This window comes from Semicossyphus pulcher, unplaced genomic scaffold (genome assembly GCF_022749685.1).
Source record: "Semicossyphus pulcher isolate SPU_LCO1_2020_fin unplaced genomic scaffold, fSemPul1.0.p SCAF_8, whole genome shotgun sequence".
Lineage (NCBI taxonomy): Eukaryota > Metazoa > Chordata > Actinopteri > Labriformes > Labridae > Semicossyphus > Semicossyphus pulcher.
Window position 1 is genome coordinate 19,706,430 of NW_027211759.1, and position 16,903 is coordinate 19,723,332.

Below are 16,903 nucleotides of genomic sequence, written 5' to 3' on the forward strand. Positions count from 1 at the left end.
GTAAATCAGTGTATGATGAGAGAACCGTCCTCCTGGTGTGCGTGTCTACATTTGTGCCACCGTGTAGTATGGCTTTTTATTCCTATGTGATGATGAAAAATGTTCGTGTAGGAATAGAAGCCGTTTTACACGGGGCGAGAGGGCGACATGACAGCGGCGCGACAGAGCCCAGAGTCTCTCTCTACCTGCTCGACAGCTCAACACACGGCTGGATAAATGTACCTGTCTCCTGCTCAGTGTTTCCCTGTAAGAAATGTGCATTTATGCTTCATATGATCACCCAAGTGCTGATCTGAAGACGAAAAAATGGAGTCTGACTTTGTTGTGTGTGCACCTGTTTGTGCCTCCAGGCACCGGCAGCTTCTGCTGTTTGATACATGTGTTGACAGCTGCGGTCCGCGGGGATGGGAGTCGGAACATTTGCAAAAGTTGTCGTGAACAAAGAAAGAAAAGAAGCAAGAAGATACCAATACAGATCTTTATTAACCATCTCTAAAAGAGGCACTTAGTGAACCACTTTACAACTCACAAAAGGCACTGCATTTCCCTTTCTTCTCATTCGGACTCTCTTTTGCACATTATTAAAATAAAACTTTGACATGAAGCATTACACCAAATAATCCAATAATCTACCTACACTTTTATACAATATAAGATACATACAGTATAAACAAGATAAAGCACCTTTGTTGTCCTAGTAAATACTCATCATAATTAAACAGTTGGAGTTACAGACACAGATGATTGAGTTTGTGATTTGTGTGTGGTATTATCAGTGCATGGGAAGAACTCCGAATACAGGTCTCGGGACTGTGACGTCCTTGTATGCACCTGAGTTTATACAATGGAAGCTTTCCTAATCTTCTATCGGCCTACATATGAAGTACTTGGATGGTTTACACAGTATCTTTAATAAACTACAGAGAACCAGTAAGAACAGTCGGATGAATGTACTGTAATTGCTACAGATCTCATGTTCCCTTCCGAGGACATTGGCATTCACATTACAATAAAAACACAATGTAGCACCAGGTAATGTTTATACAAAAGGCTAATATGATGAATGTCAATGCAGTACAGTAAAGTTAAAAAAGAATACAAAATGAATATGTAGGAAGCATGTACGGAAGGTGCGCAGACAAAAGTCCAGGTGTCATTTGGTCCTTTAGCAGAAACACTTATAGGATCATTAACGAATGCAAAATGAACATGCATCTCTTAAACGAAAATGTTTAACTGTATTTTCAAGTATTCTTTTTTTCTTTCCTTTAAGTAAAAGTGAAATATAATCTCTGGAATGGATAATATCCAACAAAGGAAGAAGCAGAAGTAAAAGATCAATGATTTCCCCAACTAGCATATTCATCTTTGACCCATAAATTCATATATCTGCCGTTCGTCCTCACATTTGTGTAATAAAAACACATGTACAAAGAAGACATAAAGTGACTACGTAAGTATTTAAAGATAGCATTTCACAGAAAAGAGCTGTGCAATCTCATTCACCATAATGAATCATTTAAAAACATTTATAACTGTGAAATATACAGTCCCGTATTCACAGATGCATCGCGCCCCCTGCTCAGTTAATCGATTCTGAAGTGTCCTTCCTTAAAGGAATCTTAAAGCTCGTGAGTTTTTGGCCAAAAAGCTGGCTTAGGAGGTGGTTCTGGGACTCCGCTGTCCGGTACGAATGGCTCTCCATTGATCTAACCCCCATTTTTGGCCTGGATTTATTCAAAGAATTGTTCATTGGAACTGAAGTCACTTTAGAAATAGGGGGATGCAAAGGCCGCCCCAGAGGTCCCTTCTTGGCTTTGTAGTCCCCGTTAAGAGGAGTCACAATCTCAGCTTTCTTACAGCCATCAAGCAAGCTTCTCTTAGACGGCAAACCCACGTTTGAAGTCTTGCACTTGGAAACGATTTTGTTGCTAACAGCGTCGTCCCGCACCGAGGAAAGCACCGGGTAGTCGTTGGGTCCGTCCGACTTTCTTTGCAGAGAGGGATTTGCGCACTTGCTGGGGCGGAATTTCTTTTTGGCCCTCGAATCAAAACCGAAGTTCTCCTGCGTAGCTGGAGAGGAAACCCTCTGCAGACTGTGAGGGGATTTCACGTCTTTCCTCTTCTTCTGTGGTCTCACTGACTCTTTCTCCTCGTTTGAGACCGAAGCGTTGACGGGAACCTTGGAGTGGAGGACGGCTGTCGGTTCTGTAGCCTTCGCACTGCTCGTCGTAGTGCAGTTTTTAGTGTTGTCAGTTGCTTTGGCTGATGCTACTTTGTCTTTCATCTGACTGCTACATTCCTGCTCAGCACCGAGAGATACAGTCAGCTGTTTGCTGTCAGTGTTTGAAGCTTTGGACGTGTGATGCTCATCATCCTTCTGCCGGTCCATCACATCAGCAGCTATTTCATGCTTTGCTGACTCAGGAGTCTTTGAAATGATTTGATTTTCTCTGAAGCTGACAATACAGTCCTCGCTGGGTGGTAGTGGGTCTGTTTTTTCTGCATTCTCAGCCTTGTCACCGTCATCAGAGCCTTCCTTAGCTTTAACAATCTCCTCCCCCGCACAACTACTCTCTTTTGACGCTGACCATGAGACTGCCTCTGCTCTAATGCAGACTGACTCATCCTCCTCTTTCACATCACATGGCTGAGATATTGATTTTCCATTACCCTCTTTATCAAGAATAGGTGAGGTGTTTGTGTCAATTTCCTCTTTCTTTGGCGAAGCGGACTCTGAAGAGCCCATATGAATGCATTTCTCCAGCTCTACGAGCAGCTCAGAGTAGTCCTGAGCGATGTCCTCGGTCTTCACGTTTGGACTGCTCGGGTCACTGTGGTATTCATTCACGATGGTCTGTGTGGAGTCATCTGCTGTGGACACGGAGGGCTTAGAGGACTGTGATTCAGAGCTTTGATTCAAGTGCAGGGAGCTAACGCTGGCGATGCCGCTGTCTGAGCTATTTTCTTGCAGACTGTCGGAAAGGATCCTCCTCTTCTTGCTTGCAGGTGAATCACATTCATCTTCTTTGGACGCAGAGGCTTTGGCAGGTCGGAGAACACCTCGGAATTTGAAGATTTTGTTTCCACCTGATAGGTGCTTTTCCATGTGACGGTCGAACTGCTCCTTCTTAGAGAAGGTATAGTTACAGGTGCTGCAGATGAAGGACTTTTTAATCACATGCATGACATCAGCACAGAGCTCACAGGTGTAGAGGGTGGTGTGTTTAGAATCCAGCTCGTCCACCTCCTCGTGCGCTCTCTTCAGGTGGCTTTTCAGCTCCTGGGCCTCCTGATAAGAGACAGGGCATTTGTGACACAGGAAAATCTTCTCCAAATTGTGAACCACTAAATGTCTTTGGAGTTTAAATGGTTTGGGGAATTGTTTCCCACAGTGGTGGCAGTCTCTTGAGGGGTCTTTGCAGTTGGGATGCATTTCCACACTCTTAGGTGTCTCTGTCTTGTGGAGCACCTCGATTGGGGTTAATGTGCTTTGCTTCCCACCTGCTCCACTGCTGCTTTTAGCTCTGTGAACTTTTGGCTCAGCCCCCTCGGAGGTTTTTCCCTCTCCCGCAGTGCCGTCTGCAGCCACAGCTTTTTCCTGTTCTTTAGTGGCTTTGCTGGACTCTCTGCTGGCTTTGCTGGGGCGGTGCTGCATGATCGAGGTGATAAAGTTCTTCACGGCTGTCTCCTGCATGAAGCAGCCTGAAATGCCCAACATGGAGCCTTGAGTCTGACCCCTCCGGGCAAACTGAGTGGCATGCTCTCGTAAATGTTCATTGTACATCCACACATCTGATATCTCCTTTAGGCACATTCCACAGGTCCAGATACCCGTCTTGTTCTTGGCATGTTTCTCCCTTAGATGGTCTCTCAGCTGCTCCCTGGAGCTGAACTTCCGCTGGACACACATGTAGCAGGTTGGAGGTGGGGAGGGGTTGTGGGAGAGTTTGTGAAAGTTCAGCTCACCTAGGGTGAGGAACCAAGTGAAGCACACTTTGCACTTGTACTGCTTATCTTTGACCTTTATTCTCCCGTCTTGCCGTTTCCTGCCTCGCCGTTCCGTTACTTTGTTGGTCTTTTCATCATCCACGCTCTCCACGTTAACGGTTGCAGTAGGTGGGGCCACTGAAATGTCTTTACTGGAGTCAAAGAACTGAATCTCAGGAAGCTGAAACGTTGTGTTGATGTTTTGGATGTCAATGCTGTGGAAGGTTTGGACATTCTCTGTGCTGCATGGCTCTGCAGAGTAGGGGGTAGAGGGCAGGGGCAGAGGGCAAGGTGCAGTTGGCACTTCTGCTTTACAGGTGCTGGGGTCGGAGGTCACCGATGTGCCTGCGTCAAACCCACTGAAGTCACTGGAGCCGCTCCATTCAATTGAAGATTTATCAATGGTGCTCTCAAGTGGGTTCAAGAGGCCAAACTCTTTAGTGTTCTCACAAACATCCTGCTGATCGCTTTGTGGAACATCTGACGGCTTGTTATCGGACTTCAACGTGCTGTTGTGACACATGTTCAACACGACGGCCTCATCAGTAGGTGTTTCCTCATATTCACAGCTCTTGGTCTGATTGTCAGGGATTGTTGGCTCTGCTTGGTTTTCCATGTACTGATCTTTATTCTGCACGAAGGATTCTGAAGGAGGATAGCTCGGAGTCGCATTTGGATCAGGCGATAGCTTTTGTCTTTTGCTTTTCTTGCTGTATACCCTTGGGCACTTTTTCCTCTTTGCCTCCTCATCCCTGGGGAACAGCTGGGAGAATGTGGTGTCGTCGTCAAGCAAGGCCTTCAGATCAGGACTCAGGCTGGGAGGACTGAGAGGGGAGGAATTCAAACAGGAGAGAGGATGAACCTCGTCTGAAGGGCCACTGTTTTTCTCACATTTTATCTCGGCTGTCACTTTTCGAAGAATCTCTTGGGCGAGGCTCTCTTCTGATCTTTTCTGTTCACACATCTCTTCCACAGGGTGCAGAGTCTTGGACTCATCACATTCTCTGATTACATCCTTGTCTACAGATGCAGCACTTTCAACGTTTGTATCCATACAAACTTCCCCGTTTGAAGTCTCCGTCGCGCTTGTAGATTTCCTTTCTTCTGCATCATCAGTGATTTGATTTAGTGCCACAGTTTCGTTAAACACATTTAGTTCTTTTGTAGGAGATCGGGGCGTTTTGTCAAAGCTTGAGTTAAAAGTAACACGGTGAGGGAATGTCTCTGCTCCAGTAATAGCCCCGTCATTGATTTCCACCTGTTCCTCTGGAGATTTGTGCTGCTCTTGTAGTCCACCGCTTTTGAATTCAGGAGTTATAGCTTGAAGTATGTCTGTTTTTAATATATTCAGAAGCTCATCAGAGAAAGGGTCTGGCTTCATGTTTGCCTCACTATTTTTGTTCTTTCTAGCCTTGTTGTTCTTCTTTGCTTTTGTTGGCAGCAGAGGGTTTTGATGGCCTGTTTCATCCACTGCCACTGCACTTGTCTCAGATGCCATTTCCTCCAGGACTGGCTGAGTCTCTGCTGCTTTAGATATGAAAGTGCTTCTTGTCTCAGGCAGCCCATCTATTTTTGTAGGGTAACAGGTCTGTGAATCATCTTTATGTTCTTTCTCTGTAGTTTGTAATGCTTCATAAATAAGCATAGCCCCCTGACGGCTTGATGTTGTGCTTTGCGGGCCAATATGTTTTTCAGTTCGGACCAAATGTTTCATGGCCTTATGTCTCTTTAACCCTGGCACAGTCCTGAAACACATGAGGCAGATTTCACACAGAACTTTCCCCTGTTGAGTGTTATTCTGGGTCTTTTTTTGTGGTATTTCTTTGGGTACTTGGTGCGCTGTTGAGCAATGGCCAGTCTCTATTATTGGTTGCTTCTCGGATGGCTCTGGTGGAAGAGGCATTTGTTCATTTTCACAGTTGACGAGCGGCTTAGGAGCAGGCGAACCATCTGAAGAATCTTTTCTGATTAGTGAACCGTTCTCAGCAGCAGCCTCGAGAGAATCGACCTTTCTCAGCATGTCAGCATGGAGATGAAAATGCTCAACAGGTCCGGCTGGATTACCAGCTGAGGATTCTTTGCTGTTGGTTTCAGGCGGATGACCCAATGGGAAACATGTGAATTTCAAACTCTGCTGGAGGACAAGTGGTCCGTCTGATATAGTCACTTTAGCTGCAGGGTCTGAGTTCAGTGATGGCGCTGTATCTGTTTCACTTTTGTTAAAAATCAGTGCAGGGTCGATGCTCAGGTCACAGGGTTCACAGTCATCTCTGGGACTCTGTTTGATGTCTGGATTCTCTTCAGGTTTACTGGCTGGTGAAATCGGTATGTATTTGTATTGATTCAGTTGCGGAGGTTCGTCTGCGATGCTGTTGTAGTTGAGGGGACTGAGCTTGAAATCGTACATGGGATCGCTCTTTTCAAGTTCATCTGATACACCTGATTGTTCTGCCAGGCTGCTCACAGGAAGTGGGGAGGAAGTGGAGGTTTCAGAGCTGGGGATTTTACACTCTGTGATTCCCAAGTCCAGGGGAGGTGGGCTTATCAAAGAATACTCCATCTCAGCTGCTGTGTTGTTCAGACCCTCTTTGTCTTCTTCTCTGTTTATTGGGGATTTTATATTTTGAATTGAGTCTTGCTTGACAGAGATATCATTGATGTTGCTTTGTGGTTGACATGAATCCTCCTCTATGACCCATTTCTCTAAGGGCTTTTGATGGGCTGTTGATAGAAGAGGACTGGTTGGTGGTGCAGTGTGCAAAAAAAGACTTTCTTCCAACTCTTCCCTGCATGGTGAGTTTTGGTGACTTGCCATGAAATCAAGAGGAAGTTGTTCTTTGATGTCCTGGACATTTAAAATCTCTTCTTGTTTCTGAATGGTCTCAAAGGGAAGGCCACTTTCAGGTTGGAGTGAGTTGACTTTGCAGGAATCATTGTCAACAAGGACGTCAGACTGTGGAGCAATCAGATGACTGTTTTGTCCATCGATGGAGAGGTTGTCTTGGCAGGGTGAGCAGTGACTCTCTGTATTGGTTTCCACCAGTATCGGACTGCAAGGCTTGTCTGTGATCTCCACCGACATATCATCTGTTGGACTTGTGCTGTAGATCTGAGCAGGGCTGCAGATTTTAGGGGGAGATCCCATCAAGTGATCCTCTTCTGCCGTTTCAACAGTCATTTCCTCACCGGCGTGTGATGAACTAGTGTATTCAGGACTGTCAGACGTATGTTCTACCAGTGCTGGTTTAATCACATCCTGGATTTTCTCACCAATGTCCAGACAAGAACCAGGTAGAGCTGGTGATAAAGGATGGCTGACAGACTGACCAGTGATTCCCTTCACTGCCTCTGCTACCTCATAGGCATCTGTGGTCGACTGTTCTGGACTGTTTTTGAATAACTGTTTCATGTTGTCAGATGCATTACAGTTCCCACCAGATCCCTCAACCACATGTGGGTCAAGTGTCACCACACTTAAGCAGTGAGCAGACTCAATCAAATTACTATTCTCCGCAATATCCTCCTCTGATGTGGCTTTAGTCTCTTCCCTCCTATCATTGTTTTCTGCGGGCTCCCTTCGCCGCGATGAAATTGGCTGGTTTCCATCGACTGCGGGGTCAGTGCTGTTAGAGGGAGATGGCTGTGACTCATTCAGAATGAATTTAATATCATCCTTCCGCTCATTGATATTTGGAGGTGATAATATATTCTCCGTCCCAGTAATTGCTTCCTTTTCACTGCCCTCTTTTTTCTCAACTGCATCAGTTGCCTGACATTCAATTTCTTGATGTTGTTGACTTGTGAGAGAGGTGACACTCGGCTCCTTGTGTTCTGATATAATGGGTTCTTTTTTGAATATAGAGTCTGAAATCACCTCCAGGCTTTTCATGAGCTTCTCCGTGTATCTCTTCTGCTCCAAGATTTCTTCCTTTGTTTCTCCGTGAGTCTTTATTTCAGTCTTTCTCTCCTCTGATTTGCGGTCATGGTGGAGCTGTGGGTGAACAATTTGTGAGGCTGTGCTGATCAAGTTTGTCGCATCATATTCTTTTTCTTTAAAATGTTCGAGTGCCCCCGGTTCATTGTGAATTGGAGTGTGGGGGCTGTTGTGTCCGCCGATCAGCTCAAACTGAAACGGGCTGGCCCATGGTTCAGAAAAAGGCTCTGAGGGTAAACTGGTCACTGGTACATCCATGGTTTGCACGGGGCACCTCATATCCAGACCAGTGCTTTCACTCCCTGACTCATCACCAAGACGTAAAGGTGAAAATTTGCTCATCTGCAGCTGCTTGGGGACATCCTGTGCTAGTAAGGGTGGGCTCTCCAGCTTCGTTGTCTGCAGCTGGGTTTCAAGCTCATTCACTATTCTTTTTATTTCCAGCTCATCCTCTGATGCACAGCTGTTCAAATTTGCACCATAGTCAATTATTTTTTCTGGCAGAGACAAAGGAACATGATTGTAATCTGGTTTCTTTTCATTTGACTTCTCAGAGTTGCCTTTGTACTGAGATATCTCATCTTGTAGTACAGGGCTCACGATGAGGTTCCAGTCTCTTTGTTCCAGGAAGGAAGAGAAGGACGACACAAACTCTTCCTTTTTGTCGTCTGTGTTCTCCATTGAATGGAAACCCTCTTTCTGAATGGGCATGTCTGAATAAAGGCCGCTCTCGAACCCTGCGAGGTCCCCAAACATCGATGATGTGTCAAAAGAAAGTGGGGATTTCATGAGCCCCTGCTCCTGATCTAGGTGGTAGGGCATGATGTGGAGCGTATCCTTCTGTATCAACGGGCCTTGGCTTTCAGTTGGAGACAGGCAGACCTCATCCATCAAAGAGGTGCAAAGAGATGCAGGCTTGTGTGTGTCCAGCTTGTTGGCTAAGGTTATTACCTCTTTCACCATGCAGATGCTGTCACTCTGTTTTTCAAACGTGCTGCTGTCTGATAGTTCTGATAGTCCCTCTCTTCTTCTGCCCTTTGAATTTCTGTCAGTTTCCTCACTGTCTTTGTTGATGAATGGAGTGTTTAAGTCCAACTGTAGTGACTTGTTATCTGGACTGCTACTCCGTGTAGGTTCTTCTTTGGGGCACAGGCTGTGCGTTCTGTGTGTCGTGTTTCTGTCTGAACTCAGTGATGAGCCGGTTTCTGTCTTGTTCAACTCCGGCTTCTCTCTTGATTTTGTTCTGCTGCTTTTTTCAAGGTTCTTAAATGTGTCTTTTGCTTTTTGCGAGGATGACACCGGATCTTCTGGATTAAGATACCTCTTTTGATCCTCTGTATTGTCTCTGCTATCAGAAAGGAGGGCTTTGTCGGAATTATACTTCTTGACAGATTTAGTGAATGTCAGTGCTAGTGTGCTGGATTCTTTGGATAATTTCTGCGGGGAGGATCTTTCATAGGTTTTCTGCTCTGGAGACTCTTTCTTTTTGATTTCAGTCTTCTTCTCACAGTCTGAGTCAGTGCGGTCAGTGCTTTTGGGGCTGTTGATGGAATCACTTGAAACACTCACAGATGTGCTGAGTTCGCTGCTTGTGGATGACCTGCTACCCCTTCTCCTGAGTCTCTGGTGAGAACCATGTTTCTCAGGCGAGAGAGAGACCTCCTCACTTTTTTTCACCTCAAAACATTCTTTTGACTCATGCCTCCACGCTGCCTGATTCCTCTCAGTCCTTGCTCGCCACTTGCACTCTTTAGTGTATGTGTATTTACACCGACTGCTTTGATTCAGTCGCCCTTGGCTTGCTATCTTTACAGGCTCACATTCATCATCTGAGTCCGAGACGTAGTCGTATTCTCCGAACGCGGGGTTCTGTACAGTGGGAGTGAGTCTCTCCATCACTAAGGAGAACTGGAGGTTTTTGGTACCTTTAACATGAAGTTTATGGAGCTTATTTTTCTGTTGAACTATTTTGTGAATAAGTTCCTTGCTCCAGGTGCCCCCTCCAGTGCTTTTCCTCTTGCTCTCTTTCACTGCTGTTCTCGACGTTGGAGATGTGGAAGGCTGTGAGGGCGCTGACCCTCGAAGTGCAGAGCTTTCCTGGTAGCTTCTAACACCACAGCGCTCAGAAAACTTGCTAGATAAGAGAAACCTTTGTGTACTCGTGTTCTCGTCCTCACCCTTGCACAGTTTTCTTTCCTCTTTCACTTTGCTGTCTTGTTCCCTCGTCTTCTCCCTTGAGGCGATTCTTGAATTTTTATGAGAGACTTCCTTTTTGATGTTGATTTTCTCATCTTTTTCTAAATTCAGAGTTATTTTCTCCAGTTTGCTTTCTGTGAAGTGTTTAGCTGTCTCAGGGTTCTCAGCGTCAGAGTCATAGCAATACTTTCCCTGTGTGAAAGACCTGGCATCATCTGCTGCTTGTTTGTTTTTGCTCTCCATGACCAGGGATTCTTTGGTTTTCAGACATTGTTTGTTCGATGTTGCTTTTACAGTGGTGAGCTCATCATCAGCAAATGCATCAATAAAGCTGCTGTCTATCTCTGCATTGTCCGATTGATATCCCAGTCCATTCAAGGCTTCTGTGATTAGGCTGTCTAATTTGGCATCCTCCATTTCCAGCTCAGGGAGAGGGACAGGGCCAGCAAACAAGTTCAGTTTCATCGGATCGTCCTTACTGTCTCCTTTTGTTTCACTCTCAGACATCAGTTCACCGTTTTTATTGAGGCCCAACAGAGACAGATGAAGGTCAGAGGGGCACCTTGACATGGGAACATTTGACACAGATGACACTGCTTTTGCTGTTTCCGCGTGAAACTTCCTGCTGTCCTCCATCTTTGATATGTCTTTTAGGTCATTTTGTGCGAACGTATGGTGAGCGCAGTATTGCTTATGGCCTAGAAAAGAAGCCAGGTTGTTGAAATTCTGATCACACTGCTTGCACGTTAGGAGCACATCTAACTGGTCAAGATTTGCTGTGGCTAATGAGGTCGCTAACAGCTGATGTGCAGAGTACGGTGGAGGGGGCTGGTGATGCTCCACGCCAAAACTGTCCATGTAACCTTTGTTTCCATCCATCTTTGGATGCGTGCTGTTTTGCAGGTAGCTCATCATGTTGTCTTTGGCTCTGTCCGGCGCATAAGGAAGGTTTCGTGGGGCATCCGAATGAAACTGGTGAGGGTGAGAGCTCAGGTGGTCTGACGGTAACTGAGTCTTGGCTTGGGACTGGTGATAAAATGGGTGAGGGGTTGCTGACTTTGACATTTGACTGTCCTCTGAGCTGATGTTAACGGGACTGGTGGACGCTGGGGAGAGGGACGAGCAGGTACTGCTTGATGCAGGGTTATGAACCGGTGAGGGCAGAGGGGATTCATAAGGTGACACCATCATAAGCCCCATTGGAGGGACCTGTAATGGAGGGTAACTGTAGTTCCTTGAAGATGCGGGCGGAAGGGACTGGTTGAGTCCGAAATATACTGCCTTGTTTTTGGATTCACATACTTGCGCGTGATTCATCTCTACTTTAAATGTAGAGACTGCGTTACCACTGTGCTTTACAGTCTCCTGTCGTTTGTTTGAAAAGCCATCACTTGTTCTGCTGTTCAGAAACAAGCTTGTGTTTTTCAGGGAGTTATGTTTATGTGATTTACTATCATCCTGCATGTCGGTGGGGGAAACCATGTAGGACAGTTTTTGATTGCTTATTTGCCTTGATAACTCCATTCTGTTCTGGTTCAGCATGGCAGTAGTTGGATGAATCTGCTGCCAAGGCATTCGGCTATTTTTAGAGGAATTTGGCCTTTGGTCAAGTGTTGGCTGGCTCTGAAACTGAAACTTGTCATTCATATCAGCGTACTGAATTGTGTTCTGATCAGCTGTTGAATATGTCTTATTAGGCCCCTCCCATGAGTGCGGTAACCTATTAACAACCTTATTATTGATGTTTTTGTCGAAGGGTATCGAGCCTGTGTGCATGTTACCGACTGCAGGATTGTTAAATGTTTTGTTGGGAAAGTGCATTTGGGAGCCTGGACCTTGTGAATTATTTCTTGCATGGTGCACACTTCCTTGAATGATTGTTCTTTGGTTGGCAGCTGTGTCTTTGGAGTGACAGTTCCTTTTACTCCCCGAGGTGATTGCTGCATCCCTACTGTCTGCCTGTCCAATAGCTTCTGTGCTCTCAGGCAGGGCAGTCTTCCCCTGCTCTGACTGCTGTGAGCTGGAGCCAGTGCTGTCACTGCTGGCTGAATCCTCACTCAGATTCCTGGGACAGTGGATAGAGGATGCTACCCCTTGAATAAACTGGGACTGTGGGGGTTGAGGATAAGAGCTTCTATCCCCTGGCTGCTGTTCGTTACTGAACTGAGAGTTATTCTGAGCAATGCTTTGCCCTTCTCCAGGCGTAAAAGAGAAAGAGTTCACGTGAACAGAACCGAGGGAGGAGTCTGTGAAGTCGTGAGATTGGGGGTTCTGTTCACATGGAAAAGAGTCCAAGGTTGATTCTTCCAGGAAATTATATCCATACTGAAATGCACCAGGCATAAAGGCACTTGCCTTATTAGCTTCTGAAAGGGCAGTGGATTTTTGGGATGACACCCCATAGTTAGCACCATTAAAAGTCCTTTCAGGAGACTGCCATGTATTAGAGCCTCCCAGCTGAAAGTCAGCCAGAATCAGCTGACTGCTGGGCTGTGCGCTGTTGTTCTCCATTGATGCAGCCTGCTGCTGCTGTGACAGGGGTGGATGTGGGTGGGATGACGTTCCGCTTGAGGAACCCAGTGCCTGTGAGGTATAGCTTGGGGAGGTAAGGTTAGAGGGGGCCTCTTGGAAGCACCGGCTGTAGTTGAGCTCTTCTTGCTGTAGTTCGGCCTCCCTCTCTGGTATACTGGGAACGTGGAATCTGTAGCTGCCCGAAACTGGGCCACGACTGGTCTCCAATTTCTTGGGTGGCAAAACCTTCTGTTGTGGGTAGGCAATACCAATGTTTGGGTTGGAGCGTGGATTTGTAATGCTTAGTCTGTACAGCTGCTGGGGGTTGCCACGCTCTGTCTTTCCCGAACGCTTTCCCTTCTCCCGGCTGCGGCCCTTCCCACTTGGGGACTGAGGGCTGACTTTACCACTCGACCAAGTCCTATCAGTGGCAAACTTTGATCGGTTCTGAAGTGACCTGAAGTCAATCTTCCCTGTCTGCTGTGGCCGGATGACAGCCTCACGCTGCTGAGGACAGTCCCTTTGCTTCTCTAGTTTTTCAACTTTGGCCTCTCTGCTGCTGGCTCTGGCCTCAGTGCCTGTGCTTGCAAAGTGCTCTGAAGACTCCTTTGTGGTTTTGTCACTCTGCTGTTCCAGCGCCGTCCCCACATCCTGCAGTTTGGACTCAGTGTCCAGCTCTTTGACAGCATGCATCCGCTGAGTCTCTCCTGCCATGGTGCACAATGCGTGCTGTGAAGGCCTTGTCCTCAGAAGTGCTATCTGGGAGACAGGGGCATCGTCTTCTGGGGAGTATGAATCAGTAAACGTCCAGTGGCAGGAGCTGCAGGGACAGGGCTGCTCGCTGCAGTCTCATCTCTTTGCTTTCATTGTGAACTGCTGATCTGGCGCCAAAACAAGACACACCTGTGAGGAAAAGAGAGAAGAGAGGATCAGATCACTATATATAGATACTGATTGATATTTAAAGACTATTTTTTGTGCTTTTTTAAATAAAATCCGGCAATACCATTCAAACATGCCAGTCAGACATTAAACAACAACATTAATCACCATCAAACATCATTTATACAATAATTATGAATCATTTTATCATCTTTCTAAGATAAAACAACATGTATTCTTTGGTGCATATATTATGGACGTGACTTATTACTACATGAAATAAGTAAAGTTGTTCAAATGTATGCTCAGAGGACACATTTTTAAGCCATGAGTCAGATGAGGCACACTAACAATATTCCTTGTTTCTGCCAGCAGAGAGCACTGGTGCAGCATTTCACAGTGGTGCTGTCATTATACAAAGATCCAGTGCAATCAATCAGGACTTAGAAAATACTGCCAAACTCAGACGTCTCAAAGATACTTCTAACACTCGCATTCTTGATTCCTCACAACAGTGAAAAGACACTTGAAACAAACACCCGCGTCATCTGAGTGTTGGATTCCTGCTTTAAAATGATCGATTGAGGAATTGACGGCTGCACAAGTACCACATTCAAAACCCTCCACATAAACAATCCCACCAGAGGCCAGTTGGGTTGAGGAATAGTAAAGTGTAAAACAGTGCTGAGAATGAGCAAAATATAGTCCATGGATCCAACAAGCACTGCCAGTAAATGAATCACAGACTTTTTAAGAGCAGGGACACAATGCCACAGTGTTCTTTTGCAACATGGGGCTGCAGGTTTAGATCATGGAGGAATATCAGGGATTAGTCAGTCAGCTATTAGACAGTGAGAACTGTGGGCACTCTGACGTTTGCTGCCTTTCCTCAGGCATCCCAGACACTGCTTCTCAGATCCCAGTTTACTTTGGCCCTCCACTGCTTCTGCTTCTTTTGAGGTGGGACCAGATGAAACTTCGAGTTTGCACCAAAATGTAATTTCGGGGCCTGGAAACATCCATCCCGGCTTTTTTTCGGCATCCGCTGGCTATAAAGCCAAAGCTGAAGTTTGCTAAGAGGTTGGAGGGACCGATATAAAACCAGAGGATCTGGGTTCAGGCCTCTGGTTTGGCTAGTATTCACGCTGAAGGCTCCTTAAAAGCAGGACACATTCCTGACAGTTTTAGGGGTTCTCTTATGGTTCTCTCAGTTGGATATTAAATTGGAAGGAGTGAGTACAGACTACAAAACAATATGACTTAGTATGAATTTGGCACATGCAACCGTTGTATTGGGCCTCTCCAACAAGTGTCCTACCAACACCTTCAGCAACATGCCATAATCTCTGCTCTGTACATTTTTAGACTAGTTAGGCACAAGGAGCTGATGGATTGACAAATCTGGCATTTTATTTTTCTAGTTAACCAGCTGCAAACATGACGTAACATATTCCTGTACACAATAAAAAGCCCTTACTCATTGCCTTGTAGAGAATAATTTAGAACTCTGCATGTGGTGCTGACTGCTTTACAGACTAAATTAGAGCTCACAGCCCCAGAGGAGCGGATTGAGGATGCTTTATGTGCCCCTGCTGCGGACATGTGCTCCCAAAGGGTAAATGTATTCAGTCAAGTCAAGGCCCTCTCACAGGCACAGCGAGGAGGGCGTTTGGATCAGATAAGATGACTCAGCCTGCGGCATCACGTCTTCAGGGCTGTGTTTACATCCACAGACCAGACGCCAATGTGCCCAGATAGCAAGCGACAAATGGAGTAGTGAGATATGACTCTCCCCTTTCACCAGAGGGATCCCTCTCCGCCATGTCTCATCCTCTGGTAAACCTTCCAGAGGTATTTAGCAGGTTGGGAGGGAGGCTGAGACCTGGCTGAGTTTAGGCCTAGTTGTGAAAAATCACATCCCCTCTACAGCTCCAGAGAATCTGAAAGCCGGAGTGTCTCCAGCTACCTCTGCAAACCGGTTGGGGAATCTGGTGTGAATGGCCCTGCCAGCATCTCCACCAGGAAGCGCTTGATCCAGCTCTGCAGAGTCAACAGTCACAATCATACATCACAGTCCCGGTTGTATTTGCCCAGACTGGCCGTTGAGGTTTGAGACTGAGGATGAATGCTTCCAGCAAGTAAAAGAGCAGTATGAGGATCACAGGGGCCTTACAGAAGTAGCACCAAAGCCTCAGCTGTCAGTTTACAAAGAGCAAGGGTTCATTTATGTCCTAACAAATGCCTTGTCCACTTCCCCTACGGCCCTGCGAGCTCAATAACTCATCCCCTGCACCAATCTCCTCCGCCCGAATTACTTCACACACAGTTTTTTTTATAAATATCAATCTGCCAATTTAGTGGCGTCTTCGGTTCGGCTCATTCGGTTTTATCTTTAAGAGGATAAATTGCTCTTGGACTGCACATAAAGACAGTGTGGTGGTGACAGAATTGCAAACTGGGCACAAGTTGATATCAAATCCTGTGCGACTGGTCTAAAATTTGTTCCATAAAAGTGTGTTTTAGTGGAGCTTTACAAGTCAATTAAGCTTCTGTGTGTGTGTGTGTGTGTGTGTGTGTGTGTGTTCTTTAGGCCTCCTGTCAAATCACCAAGTTTCTCAAGCAGTGGTGCCCCATATAGCTCCACCACAACACCACCCTGATGCTTGAGACTGCTGAGTGCTAAAGAACTGCTGTGTTTGTGGTAAAGGTGCATGTGTGATTTAGTGCATGTGTGTGAGTACATAAGTGGACCGAAACGGGTGAAACTTTTTCTCATTACTTACATTGGTTTCTGTCGGAGCTGGGGGAGTGGGTGAAGGTGCATGAATGGAACTCAATTTCCTGAAAGTCTTTTTCCTGTCGTTTCGGTGCAGGATGTATGTGGTGTGGGTTTGAGTGAAAATATGCTAGTAGCGCGGTGAAAATCTCCGTCCACTCATCGCGCGAGTGTCTAAAGCTTCTAAATGCTTTTGAAATTTGGGTTTTCCATGAGGCCAAAGCCCCCAGTGGGCTCCATATCTCTCAAAGTCAGTTAAGTTGAAAGACTACAGGCTCAGCGTCTCTTTCTTCTGAGCTGTTGATGTGTGTTCTGTAACAGGAGAGCACCCAAAGGTGGCTAAAAGAAATGGTAAAAGCAGACCAAAGCTAGGATGGGCGATCTTAGCATCGCAGCAATATTACTCTTGTGTAATATACCACATAAAAACAGTCAGATCCTGAAGCAAATGACTCTCCGGAGACACAAAGCATTATTAGAGCCAAGAGAGGGGCAGCAGCAGGCCGAGCAATCCGTTCCGACAAACAATGGCTGCCTTTATAATAATGGAAATCAATAACTGGCATTAGCAGGAATTTCCCAACTTGTTCAGCTTTTCCAGATGCTTCATCGGT

General features: G+C 46.1%; 1 protein-coding gene across 1 annotated transcript; it reads right to left on the reverse strand.

Moving 5' to 3' along the window:
• Positions 1 to 464: 464 nt before the first annotated feature.
• On the reverse strand, positions 465 to 13,345 carry znf469 (zinc finger protein 469). Its single transcript, XM_069686965.1, has one exon. It carries the CDS (start codon positions 13,343 to 13,345, stop codon positions 1,583 to 1,585), a length of 11,763 nt encoding a protein of 3,920 aa, XP_069543066.1. The 3' UTR covers positions 465 to 1,582.
• Between the last annotated feature and the right edge of the window lie 3,558 nt (positions 13,346 to 16,903).